This window comes from Sturnira hondurensis, unplaced genomic scaffold, assembly GCF_014824575.4.
Source record: "Sturnira hondurensis isolate 20B ecotype Veracruz unplaced genomic scaffold, ASM1482457v3 Scaffold0017254, whole genome shotgun sequence".
NCBI classification, from domain to species: Eukaryota; Metazoa; Chordata; class Mammalia; order Chiroptera; family Phyllostomidae; genus Sturnira; species Sturnira hondurensis.
In genome coordinates this window covers 901,788-915,302 of record NW_028089885.1, presented here as the reverse complement: position 1 = coordinate 915,302, position 13,515 = coordinate 901,788, and the positions used below count along the sequence as shown (strand labels likewise).

General features: G+C 62.1%; 1 protein-coding gene across 1 annotated transcript; it reads left to right on the top strand.

The window, feature by feature from the left end:
• The first annotated feature begins 1,267 nt into the window (after positions 1-1,267).
• SCARF2 (scavenger receptor class F member 2) lies at positions 1,268-12,745 on the top strand. The gene is made up of 11 exons (XM_037067377.1): positions 1,268-1,544; positions 5,623-5,681; positions 5,779-5,880; positions 6,116-6,635; positions 6,746-6,964; positions 7,096-7,224; positions 7,708-7,811; positions 7,915-8,032; positions 8,298-8,413; positions 9,707-9,859; positions 11,043-12,745. The coding sequence occupies exons 1-11, from the start codon at positions 1,372-1,374 to the stop codon at positions 11,939-11,941; spliced, it is 2,592 nt and encodes an 863-aa protein (XP_036923272.1). The 5' UTR covers positions 1,268-1,371; the 3' UTR covers positions 11,942-12,745.
• Positions 12,746-13,515: the final 770 nt, after the last annotated feature.

The following is a 13,515-nucleotide window of genomic DNA, read 5'->3' as shown; positions in this document are numbered from 1 at the left end:
AGCCTTGGGCCTTTTGGTGGCCCTTGTTCCAAGCCTCTTCCTGCAGTCCCACCTTCCTTACTGATAGGCCTCCACAGAACTAAAGAAAGACACCACTTCCTCCCTCCTCAGTAGCTGCATGCAGCCTGCTTCCCAAGAGAAGGCAGGCTCAGGGCCTCTTGCCAGCTCTTAAATCCTCAAAACACGTGCTCATCTTTTTAGGGACCTAGCTGCTCCCACTAGCCTTCCATCCGAAGGCTAGCCCACCTACCCTGCCCCATGGTCCCTGGGGTTGAACCTGCCATCCCCAAGTCACCAGGCACCCCTCTACTTTCCAGTCCCAGAGTTACTCTTCCCCTTGGTCCCCCTGGGCCCTGTTCTGAGTCTTGTGCCCCTTCCTCCTTCCCTGCTGCTGCTGCTCTGCTCTATGCTGTCACCCCCTGCCCTCCTGATGCAGGACTTCTCAAGTCTCCAGCCCTGAGGACACTCGACTTCTCCTTTTGGTATCCAGCAGCCTTTTCATGCAGAATCACTCTCCCAGGCTCCCCCCCCCCCAAGACCCTTTTCAACCCCTGACAGAGATTGCAGGGTCTCTGGACTGGAGCTCTCCCACCCGCCTCCTTTGCTTTTACGCCCACATTCTGGGGGAGCTCATGGCTGGGCCACTCTACCTCCCTGGCATCTCTCCAATCCATCCCTGCCAGAATGATCTGCCCGGGCCTCTGGGCTAGACCGAGTGTACCCACAGGCCTCGAGCATCCTGTTCCTGTTCCGTTCACTGCGGGCCTTGCACTGAGTGCTCGGAAGGAGCTGACCACCCAGCTCGGCACTACAGGGATTCAGGGAGTGGGGGCCGGGGACGGAGTGTAGCCGAGGTGGGATTGCGGCCTTGACTAGGGCAGTCTACGGGACACCCTCCCTTGGCCGCTTCTGTGGTCCTGGGGTAAAGGGCGGATTCGGTGCGTCGCGCCCTTGTGCCCCAGCCGCCTCCCCACCCGGGGCCTGGCTACACAGTGAGTTCGCACGGGGGGCTTCTCCAGAAGATGGGTGTCTGGGGAGGGAAGGAAAAGACACCGGGACTGAAGATTCCTCCGGCAAGCCCCTGCGGCCCCACCCTCCCCCTGCGCTCTGCGGGCCCTCTCCAACTTCTCCCCAAGTTTGAGAGCGGCAACGTGGGGGCGGGGGCCGCGCAGAGGGGCGGCGGCGCGGCCGGAGGGTGGGGTCTGGCGCGCGGGGCGGGCGCTGCCGCCTGGCCGGCCGCGGCTGGCCCCGGATCAGGGAGCCGATGTGGAATTTCCTGCCCGGCCCGGCGCCCCTCCTGCCGCCCCCCGCCCGGCCGCGCACTCCGCTTCCGGCCGCTCTTGCTGCGGCCGCACCCGTGCCCGCGCCCGCATGGAGGGCGCAGGGCCCCGGGGGGCCGGGCCGGCGCGGCGCCGGGGAGCCGGGGGACCGCCGCCGCTGCTGCCGTCGCTGCTGCTGCCGCTGCTGCTGCTCTGGCTGCTGCCCGACCCAGCGGCGCCTGAGGAGCTGAACCCGCGCGGCCGCAACGTGTGCCGTGCGCCTGGGTAGGAGCCCGGCCTGGCTGGGGGAGGGGGCCGAAGAGGACGCTTGGGGCCAGGGGAGAAGGGTTGCCCCGCCTTGGGGGGGGGGGGTGGACACCCGGGACCTCCCTATGCCAAAAGCGCAGGCCCCTTCAGCCACCCTCGCCGACGCCGGCTCCGTTCCAGGCCGAGACTGGGCGCCGGGCCACGACGGAGCATCCGAGGATACCCCGGACAAGAAGTTCAGCAGAGGAAAGAACGGAGTGTAGTGGGCGCTGGGAGGGGTGACACACGGTGTCCGAGATTTCGGGCCTAGAAAAAGAGACCCTTAGGCCGGGTTGTGAAGGGCGCGGGGAGAAGTTGGGAAAAGGCATTCCACGCTGATGGAACAGTATGTGCAAAGGCCCGGGGCAAGAGTGCGACTCGAGTTGAGAGGGAGGATGAGGGCTCGGGAGAGACGGAGCTGCGCTGTAGAGAGAGAGGTCTTAAGGCAGTCGAGACACGGAAGCACAGATTTGTTTCTTAGAAAGAGCGGGCGCGGTTTCGAAAAAGGTGGTGATAAAAGTGGGCACCGAGGAGCCTGCGCTCAGAGTGAACTAAAAGCGGGGATTGAAAGGACAACGACATGCACTGGGGTCGGGAGGATGTGGAACTCCGGGGTGGGGATACTAGGATATCACAAGGAGCCGGCTGGCGAAGCCAGTGTGGGACAGGCCCGCCGGAGGGCAGCAGTTCCAGGACCCTGCACCCAGGGCGAAGATCAAAGGGCAGGATGCTAGGATTCGGCGCTGGGGTCGCAGGACCTGGTCTGCCAGTCAGAGGCCACGGCGAGGTCAAGGACATCTCCGCGCAGGGGCAAGGAGCTGGCGTGTGTGGGTCCCTTGACGCGTGTTGGGAGGCGCCGCGCGGGCGAGAAGCTGGAGAGGCCGCCGCGGGGCTCGGGGCTGGGTCGCGTCCCGGCGCCCGCGGCTGCCGGGCCCTGGGAGGCCGCGGCCGGGGGCTCGGCCGTCGCCCCAGACAAGGGGCTGTGAGGGGGCCGCGCGGGGTTTCCGAGCTCGGATCCCGAGGCGCGCAGACCCCTCCCCGCTGTGAGCCCCGCCTCCGGGGCGGGGGCCGGCCTGGCCCGCCATCTGCTTCGCATCGACGCCGACACAGCCTCCCGGGCCTCCTCGGCCCCAGGAATGCAGCAGCGGTGGCGGGCGGGGCCCTGCCTGGAGAGGGGGAGGGCGCAATCGCCGCGGGCCCTGCCTATGTGCCTCAGCCGTTCTTCCCCTTGGGGTCGGTGCTAGGGGATCCAGTAGCAGGCTGGAGTCGGAAGCCTGAGCCTTTCGCTCCCACTCCCCATTGCCCGAGACCTCCCTAAGAGGCGGCCTTCTCTGGTAGCCCAGAGCCTGGGACTGGATTTCAGAAGCAGTTGCTACCCCTCTTTACCTTTGTGGCCCTGATCAAATCACTTAACCTCTCCGGGCCCATCTCCATCTCTGTCAAACGGGATTGGTGATGGTCCCCCCCTCATGGAGCAGAGGGTGGTGACTGTGATCATGTGTGGAGCTGGTGAATGGGAACGACAGCCACTTGGGCCACTGCCCACCGGGGCCTGGGCTCTCTTTTATTATCCTCCCACCAGCAGTTCCCTTTTCCCAGAGGCAGAATGACCAGGGGAGGCGAGCAAACTCAGCCAGTAAAATCCCGTGCATCCTGAGTGTGCTGGGCCTGTAGCTGGTGCAGGAAGGACCAACGCCTCCGCCCCGTGGTGGAGGAGGCTTACAGCAAGTCATCTGGTACCTGCCAAGTGCTAGGAGGAGGTGTTCAGCTGGGGAGCCCTGTTTCCCTTAGAGTGAACTGGGAGACCCCCGAGGTGATGAGTGAGCAGAGGCCTGTGGTGTGGGGTGGGGAGAGGCCCTGCGTGCAGAGGGTTTTCTCTAAGGACCATGGGGGCTGGGCAGAGCCTGGGGGACGGTGGAGGAGAGGCTGAAGTGAGAAGGGCTGACCACAGAGGGATCTGCCCAATGCTCTGAGGACCGTGGAAACTCAAAGGGGCTTTACACAGAGGAGGGTGGGAACTGACAAGGGTTGGCTACCACATGTCACAGGAACTGGGGCAGGAGGGCAGAAGGTGGGACCAGTTAGGAAGTCAGGAGAAATCTGGGAGAGTCAGGTGCTGTGAGAGTGCAGAGTCAAGGACTCCTCTGGGGATTCAGCCTCCCAGCCTGGAAGGGCTGGGCTTCCCTGAGATGCGGGGAGGCTGAGTTCAGTGTTGGGAGGAGGGTCCCTTGGATGGCTGGGAGGCATTGTCAGCATCTTGATCCACCAAGAGAGGGGAGAGAGGGGGCCGGGCAGAAACCAGAGAAGCGATGTCCAGGGGGGCAAGACAGAGTCGGCTGGTGTGGGAGCCTGGAGCCTGCTGTGTATGGGCTGGAGAGTTGACTGCACTCTTGGCTGAGCTCTTAGTTTGTGCCAAATGCTTGAGGCAGCTTGGTTTAACTCCTGCCAAACTTAGTGGCTCCCTTCTACAGATAAGGAGCCTAAAGCTCGGAGAGGTCAAGTTCTGTGCCCAAGGTCACGGCAAGTGGCAGATGCAGGCATCAGATCCACCTTACTGGGGCCCTAAACTAGGCTCCTAACCTCAGAATCACATGGCCAGGCAGAAGGACGTCAGTGACCATCCCAGTAGGCCATCTGGAAAGGCTGCCTGCAGGAGGGCGCCTGCAGAGGCTGTCCTCCCAGAGAGGTGGGTTCAGAACTGGGAGAAAGGCGGAGGGTGACGGGCCTCCAAACCTGGGTCTACCGGTATTCAGATGGGCACCAGGACCCCTGGGGCAGGGCAAGGAAGGGCAGGAGAAGCCAGGCCCTCTTCCTGTTCCCTGTGGCAGGTTTCTAGTTCTACTTGTGGAAAATAAGCTGGGCCTCTTCCCACCACCTTGAGATTTTAATGGTTCCCTTTCCCCAGTTCCCACCTCTTTGGCCTGAGGGAGAATCAAGCTCTTTGGGGGGCGGCCCTGAGGCCCCACCCAGGGTGTGCTGAAGTCCCCAAGCTGGGCGGTGGCTGGGGCACCTTCTGAGGAGCATGATGTGGAACAGCTGCAGCCTTTCCCTCCCCATCCCGGCCCCTCCCATCGTTTTCCCACCACCACATCCAAGTTCAGCACACTCCTTTCCTCTAAAACATGAGTGGCTGCTATGTGCTTTTAGGGTTTGGCTGAAGTTCTAGGCTTGATGGGACCCTACGAAGAACTGTGCTTGAGCATCTATTCCTTCTCAGCCTCCTTTGCCCGCAAATGTGGGCACACCCCACTCCAGCCTTTGCTCACCCTCTCCAGTGGTCAGGCTTCGCTCTGGCAGGACCCCCAAACCTCTGTGCCCACACACACCATGAGCCCAGGGATTTGGATGCTGTGCTACCCCCAAATGTGACAGTTACAATGATATTTTCCCGCTACTGAGGTGATATGTACCTTGTAAAGCCAAATAAAATTAAACAAGATTTAAAAAAAAACACATTAAGTAGATGCTTTAATATCTCCTTCCTTCAGGTCAAGTCTTGCCCTGGTGCTCTGGAGACCTCCGTTTACCGGCCTTGCTCTTGTGGAGGACTCCCAGATGTGCCCTGTCCCTCTAGAAGTCCCCTCCACTGAGAGGACGCCTCACTGTCTACACCTACCTCACCCCGAGGCTGCACGTCTGCCTGGGCACTTAACCTCAACGGCTCATCCAGCAAGCCATGCCTGAGCAGGTCCCTGATGCTCAGGGCCCTCTGCTCAGCCCCTGCCTCACTGCTTGTCCCTCCTAAGACACATAGGTTCCCTTTTTCTCAGGCCTGGTGGGTGTGGGAGGAGGTACAGAGTTGGATGGGATGGGGAGGGGCTGGGGAGTTCTTTTTATTTCTGTTGGTGGTGTGCCCTATGTCACCTTCCAGCATCAGGTGGTGGAAAGGCTGGAATTTGTGTCTCTTACTCGCTGGGATTCTCCCAAACCTCCAACGGTACCTGGCTTCCACACACAGCAGGGCCCCGATAACCACGTCCCCACTGCAGAGTGGAGGTTGCCGGGAAGCCCTATCAAGAACAAGGGTTGGGGCTTAGTCTCCTCTCTCTGCCTGCAGCTCCCAGGAACCCACGTGCTGCGCGGGCTGGAGGCAGAAGGGGGATGAGTGTGGGATCGGTGAGTGGGGCATCCTGGGGACCTGGGTAGGGGTACGGAGAGGCGGGGGTCGTGTGGAGGCTGGACGCGCGGCAGCTCGGGCCCCTCTTGTCCGTAGCGGTGTGCGAAGGCAACTCCACGTGCTCGGAGAACGAGGTGTGCGTGAGGCCTGGCGAGTGCCGCTGCCGCCATGGCTACTTCGGTGCCAACTGCGATACTAGTGAGCGCTGATCTCAGCCGAGGGCGCAGGGTGGTGGGGCTGGTTACGGGGGTGGGCGGGGCCTGATCCTGGACCGGGATTCCGCTTAAGAGGGAGGTTCCCAGAAGCTGTGGGGCGGGGCGTGGGAGACTAGGTGGTTGGGGGCGGGTGTAGCGGGGACTTGGACAAATTCAGGATGGTTCTCCGCTCCTTCGCGAGTGCCCGGGCCTCCTACTCTCTCCGCTTGCCCCCGTAGAGTGCCCGCGTCAGTTCTGGGGACCCGACTGCAAGGAGCTGTGTATCTGCCACCCGCATGGGCAGTGCGAGGACGTGACCGGCCAGTGTACGTGTCACGCGCGGCGCTGGGGAGCACGCTGCGAGCATGCGTGCCAGTGCCAGCACGGAATATGCCACCCGCGGAGCGGCACGTGTCGCTGCGAGCCTGGCTGGTGGGGCGCTCAGTGCTCCAGCGCGTGCTACTGCAGCGCCACGTCCCGTTGCGACCCACAGACCGGCGCGTGCCTGTGCCACGCAGGCTGGTGGGGCCGTAGTTGCAACAATCAGTGTGCCTGCAACGGGTCGCCCTGCGAGCAACAGAGCGGCCGCTGCCAGTGCCGCGAGCCAACGTTCGGCGCGCGCTGCGAACGCTACTGTCAGTGCTCACACGGCCGCTGCCACCCTGTGGACGGCACGTGCACTTGCGAGCCGGGCTTCCGCGGCAAGTACTGCCGGGAGCCGTGCCCTGCCGGCTTCTACGGCTTGGGCTGTCGCCGCCGGTAAGCATAGACCCCCCCGGCCCAGGAGGTGGGAGGAGGAAGGGCAGGCCGCCAAGGGGAAAGGGGTTAGGTGGCTCCGGGCCCCGCCTAGCCTCCCTCCCCTTCTGTAGGTGCGGTCAGTGCAAGGGCCTGCAGCCATGCAAAGTAGCGGATGGCCGCTGCGTGACCTGCGAACCTGGCTGGAACGGCACCAAGTGCGACCAGCTGTGCACCACCGGCTTCTACGGCGAAGGCTGCAGCCACCGCTGCCCGCCATGTCGCGACGGGCACGCCTGCAACCACGTCACTGGCAAGTGCACGCGCTGCAACGCGGGCTGGATCGGCGACAGGTGAGCAGTCTGTGCCAGAATCCGACCCAGTCCCACAGCCCCCAGCCCCGCCTCCCCCGATGCACTCTTTGGAGGGCACTTTGGGCTTGTTTGCCCCCATTTCCACTGACGCCTCCTCCCCGCGTTCTGAGGTGCGAGACCAAGTGCAGCAATGGCACTTACGGCGAGGACTGCGCCTTCGTGTGCGCCGACTGCGGCAACGGGCACTGCGACTTCCAGTCGGGGCGTTGCCTGTGCAGCCCTGGAGTCCACGGGCCTCAGTGAGTAGCCCTCGGGGACCTTAAGGGTGTTGAGGGGTATGAGCCCGACACAGGGCTCCAGCCAGCCCCCAGATGCTTCGTGTTGTTTGGCCCGAGACCTGACCCATCAGTTTTGGTTCCCTGACCTTAGCTAGGGGGTGACCACAGGCTCCTGGTGTGGAGCAGTCGGTGACCCCGAGCGAGCAGCGACCTCTACTTACAGCCAAGAGTCTGACCTGGCAGCCCTCTTCGTACCCACACGAGTCAGCACCAGAAATGGGCACTACAGCCAGGTGACCACTGGCCACCCCCAGGCCCTCTCCCGCTGGTGTGCACACACACTCATTTATAAAATACCAGTGGCCGAATGTGTGCCCGGAAGTAGCGGCGGTTATCAGTTCCTAGAAAATGGGCTCCAGGACCGAGGTTGGCTGGCCACCGGGGCGAGAGCGGGAGGCATCACGGGGGGTTGCTGCGGCCCTCACTGAACCTATGTCTCCGCAGCTGCAACCTGACGTGCCCGCCAGGACTCCATGGTGTGGACTGCGCCCAGGCCTGCAGCTGCCACGAGGACTCTTGTGACCCGGTCACCGGTGCCTGCCGCCTGGGTGAGTTGGTGAGCGGGGCTCTGGTCCTGAGGTGGCGGCGAGGGGGGGGCGGGGGCGGGGCAGCCGGGGTGCTGGCGCCCTCGCTGATCCTGATACCCTACAGAGACCAATCAGCGTAAGGGCGTGATGGGCGCGGGCGCGCTGCTCGCTCTGCTCCTGGGTCTACTACTCTCGCTGCTCGGCTGTTGCTGCGCCTGCCGCGGCAAGGATCCCGCGCGCAGGTGAGGCTCGACGCGATCCCGCTCTCTCCTGGGCTCAAAACAGCACCCTGTCCGGGTGCTGGGGAACCTTTCTCCACCAACTCCATCCTCTGACTGGGGCCCTGGTCCCGAACTCCCTCCCACCCCTCCCCGCCCCTGGAGCGTGACCCTGCCCTCTTTTTAGCTCGGTCCTCTCCTTTTCTGTTTCGGCTCCGAACGAGATCGAAACTACTTCTCTGGGCCCCGCCCCAGACCCGCCCCTTTATTCAGGCTCCGCCCCCCACAGGGAACTCTCGCTTGGGAGGAAGAAGGCTCCGCAACGACTCTGCGGGCGCTTCAGCCGCATCAGCATGAAGTTGCCCCGGATCCCGCTCCGCAGGCAGAAGCTACCCAAGGTCGTAGGTAAAGATGCCGACACAGGTTTTCTGGTAGAACACCTCAAGCACGGGGCTGCTGGGAAGGGGGTGGAAGGTGCCGGTGTGAGGAAATGCGGGACCCTTGAATGGATGTTGATGTAGGGTGCAGGGAGCATAGGGAGGTGTGACTGGAGGGAAGGAAAAAAGGGGATGCTGACTCGCAAGAACCCAGGGCAGGTAGGAGGCCTAGGTGTGGGGGCGTGTGTAGGAGGACTTGGGCCCTGATTCTGTGAGTGTGGGTGATTGCATCTGGGGTGCAGTGCAGGGGTGTAGGCATCTAGGTCGGGCAGGCTGTAGGTGTGTAGGCTAAGGCCTAGTGCGTTGGCCTGGAGTCGCAGGTGAGCTATGGGGCACAGGTGCAAGGGAATTGTTGACACCAGGAGAAGATCCGCCCCCCAAGCCTGGACCCCCTGCAGTGCCCTGGGTCCTTCCTGAAAAGCAGGCAGGTGGGCCCCTGGAGCCCTCACCCTCCCAAAGGCCCTGGGGTGGGGGAGTGGAGATGCTGCTTCTCTCCAGCTGCACTGACACACACCAGGGTAGATTCTTTCCCATCATTTAAAAAAAATTGTTGATCAAGTAGTTTTCTGCCTTTTCCCTCCACCCCACCCCCCTTTTTTTATTGTTGTTCATCCCATCGTTTTCAAAGATGAGGGGAAATGGGAGACTCAGTCTTCTGGAAGGTAAAGATGGAGACAACTGAGAAACCTGTCAGCCCACCCAGCAGAGTGGGATCTTTGGCCACAAGTGTAGGGGCTGGATTCCACATCCCATCTGTAAAATAGGAAAAAGGCCAACCAGCCTGTGGGATTCTTCCATTGTGCAGTCTGCATCTGTGCAGACCCTGGTAGCCAAGCCTGGGGGTACAGCCTACTGAGATGGGCTGAGCCAAGCTTGCCTTGTGTATTCGGGCTCAGAAATGCTCCCAAACTCCCTGGGCCCACCGAGGCAGGGTGTGAAGCATGGCTTGGAGCCTCTGGCAGCCTGACCCAGTTAGCTGTTCTCTGCAGCCTTGTCTCTCTGCCCAGCACTTCAGCCCAGCCTTTTTCAGCTCCCCGGCTGCATACACTGGTTCTGCAACTCTGAGTGTGTTCACTTTCCCTGGGTCACCGCTACCCATTCTCTGATCCGGGCCTGGTGTCACTCTGCCTGTTGAATTGCCTGTCCTTCACGCAGTCTTAGGGTAGGGCTGGTGCTCCATCATTTGTGGCAGAAGGACTTCGGAGGGCACAGGCTGGGACAGGGCAGGGCCCCTGGCAACTGTGCCTCCCTTCTTCCCCAGTGGCCCATCACGACCTGGATAACACACTCAACTGCAGCTTCCTGGAGCCCCCATCAGGGCTGGAGCAGCCGTCACCATCATGGTCCTCCCGGGCCTCCTTCTCCTCCTTCGACACCACCGATGAAGGGCCTGTGTATTGTGTGCCCCACGAAGGTGAGCACCACTCCGCTTGAGCCTCACTCCAGACCCTCGAAGTGTTCCAGCTTAAAAGACCTCTGCTCTGGGGTAGAGGCAGCACGGAGAGAAGGGTGTGGTGATGATGCTCTTAAGTGGGGGTTGGACTCACAGCTGAGGCTGCAGAGCGGGGCTCTGTGCTGCGCAGTGCTGGACTGGGGTGGGGTCTGGGGAGATGGATGGGCTCTCCTGTCGCTAACCACAGCCCAGGTTCATTCCTGAGGGAGGCCAGGCAGAGAGGAGGTTCTGAGTCTGAGGAGGACGTAGCGGAGGTTGGCAGAGCAGGCAGGAGGTGAGGTCTGCAGGATATGGGCAAACATCTTTGCCTGAAGCCTTAGCTCACCAGCAGCAGGAAGGAGCCTGGCCCGATTAGATTCTGGCTTCATTGCTCCCCTGACCATCCACCTGGGTGATCTTGGGAGCCTTTAAAAAAGAAAGATTGTAGCCCTGGCTGGTCTAGCTCAGTGGATTGAGCACGGGCCTGTGAACCACACAATCGCGGTTCAATTCCCAGTCAGGGCACGTGGGTGGGTTGCAGACCAGTTCCCAGCAGGGAACAACTCACAAGAGGCAACCAACCATACATTGGCATTTCTCTCCTTCTCTCCTTCCCTTCCCCTCAAAAGGTAAATAAATAAAATCTAAAAAAAAAAAATGCTAAGAAGGATGTTACTATTTAAGAAAAGATTGTATTTATTTATTTTAGAGAAAAAGGGAAAGGGAGGGATAAAGAGAGGGAGAGAAACCTCAGTGGGTTGCCTCCCACACACCACCAAAGGGAGACTCGGCCCACAACCCAGGCACCTGCCCTGAGTGCGAAAGGACCCGGGAAGGATAACATCTGACCCTGCAGGTGTGGAAGGGTTACGTTTGAAGATAGTGGCCTCTAGGCCGGGGTTGTGGTGGGGGAGGGGTTCGAGGCCAGGCGAAGTAGTAGCTTTAGCTGGGAACGTGCTTTTCACCCTGCAGCACTCAGCCACAGCTCTAGGGCTAAGAACTAGATTTGTGGTTAGTGCCGTGAGGGCGCCACGCACGTTTGAATGCCAGGGTGACTAAGCACCAGCGACGGTGGAGAGGGATGAGGAGGGAAGGTGAATATTTGCGCCTGGAGGCTAGATGCTCTTTCTGGTGGCCATGACCACCTCCAATCTTCCTTTGTCAGAGGGGGCAACAGAGAGCCGAGATCCGGAAGTCCCCAGCCCCCCTGCCGAGGCGCAAGGACCATCCCCTGCGCCGGTGACCATGCCAGCTTCCTCTGAGGAGGCGACGCCTCTCCCCGCGTCCTCCGACAGCGAGAGGTCGGCATCCAGTGTGGAGGGGCCTGGCGGGGCTCTGTACGCACGCGTAGCCCGGCGCGAGGCCCGGCCGGCCCGGGTCCGGGGCGAGGCTGGTGGCCTGTCGCTCTCGCCATCTCCCGAGCGCAGGAAACCACCACCACCAGACCCCGCCACCAAGCCCAAGGTGTCTTGGATACATGGAAAGCACGGTGCCGCTGGCGCTGTCCGTGCGCCTTCACCACCACCCCTGGGCCTCGAAGTGGCGCCCAGCCCCAGCAAGAGGAAACGGACGCCCAGCGACACATCTGCACGGCCAGATGAGCCCGGCAGCCCTCGGACCCGCAACCCGACTCTACGGCCCCCAGGGCTGGCCGAAGAGGAGCCAGCCCTCGTCGCGCCCTCGCCACCCCGGGCTCGGGCTCGGGGCCGCGGCACTGGCCTCTCGGAGCCCATGGACGTTAACGGTCCCCCGCGCAGCGCGCCCGAGGCCGCCTCCTTGCTGGCCGCGGAGCTGCGCGACAAGACTCGCAGCCTGGGCCGCGCCGAGGGAACCCTGGGCGCACAGGGTCCCCGGGAGAAACCGGCGCCGCCGCAGAAGGCCAAACGCTCTGTGCTGTCCACCTCGCCGGCCCCGGCACCTGAGGCCCCAGGGCCCGAAAAGGTGGGAGACGGCGCACCGGTGCCGGACACCCCCCGGAAGAAGACCCCCATCCAGAAGCCACCGCGCAAGAAGAGCCGGGAAGCGGCAGGCGAACTGGGCAGGGCGGGCGCGCCCACCCTGTAGCAGGCGGCGGCCCGGCCACGCCCACGCCCACAGCCTCACTCGGCTTCGCAGCGCAGCTTGCCCCCTCTCGTTCCGCTCCTGCCGCCCGGGACGCCCCCCGCGTTGGCCTGGGCGCGACGGCCTCGCAGGGGCGGAGGCCGGACGGGTATGGAGGGAGGCTGCATCTCATTAGCTCAGGCCCCAGCGGCGGCTCCCATTGGTCAAGGTCTGAGTGGCGCTTAGCTGGCGACTCCCTTTGCATTGGCCAAGTTATGTAGGGCTCCGGCCAGCCCGGGTCTCAAAGGCCAGGACTAGGCGGTTCTATCTAGAGACCACCTCTTACAAGCGTGCACTTGTCCGGACCTGCCTTCTCATTGGCTGAGGCCAGAAGCACTTCTGCCCCGTGTCTGCCTCTTGTTGCCAGGGCCTGGTGCCTATGGCTGGAGTCTCCTTTCCTTGACCTCAACCCCAGGCTACTTCCACTGGTAGGGCTTCAGGGCATCTGGTTGACCTGAGCATGGGGAGGAGGGCTGGTCTCTGCTCCTCTGGCATCTCAGCTCCCTGGATTCAGTCTTCCCCCCTCCCCCTCCCTGCTACCCCTGCCCCAGCCTTCCCAGCCCTGGCCCCTCAGCTGTCAGCTGGTTTTGATGGCCTCCCACCATGCCACACACTGGTGGGAATCCGAGGGGCACTCCAGTATCCTGAGGAGACATATTTATAGGCCCCCTGCAGGGCCGCTTCCACCTCATCTGGGTGCCCCAGGATGGGCTCCTCCCGGCAGGGGTGTGGCCAAAGCTTTCTTAATAAAGTGCCTTTTTCCCTCTGTGCTCTGACTACTTCCTGTCTGCGGAGCCTCACACAAAAATGTCCCCCTCAAATTGCATGTGCCCTTTTCCAGGTGGTACTCACACCTCCAGGATCCCTTGACCTAAGTGGAGCCTGGGAGTCCAGGTGTGGATCTCCTGGGGCCACACTGGAAGAAGGTTGTGTCCACCTGCCCATTACTCGTTTATCAAGTTCATATCCCTCCTACCTCGGTGTCAGAACAAATCAGGTGGAGCCCCTTGACTATAGGGGTAGGTGTGGGGGGGCTGCATCTGACCTGTGCTTTCCCCACTGCTCACTGTTGTTAAATTTGGGCTGCAAGCTGTTTGGTGTGGCCAGGTCAGGTCAGAGGCTGGGGCTGGGGGCAGTGGGCCACGGGCACAACCTTCAGCTGGGCCTCATCGGGCACAAACACGACAGTCTGGCACTGCATGGAACCCTGCTGTCTGATTCAATAGGCTCCTTGTCCTCAGCCGGAAACTCACCCACCCCGCTGGTCCACGAATGGTGGAGGGAGAGGGAGGGAAGCTGGCTTGGCCCAGAGCCCTCAAAAGCAGCCCCCTGCTCTGGCCTGGCCTTCTATCTGACCATTTGTCTCCCAGAGTCTCCACTGCTTCTGGCTCAGGCAGGCCTCGCAGGTGACTTTCCTGAGCTGAAGAGCCTTATTTTTCTGTGGCTCCTACCGTTCTCCATCCATCTGGGCTCCTTCTGTCTTCCTGCCTCTGCCTATTGGGCCTCTTTCCCATCTAAAAATTTTTTTAAAAAAGATT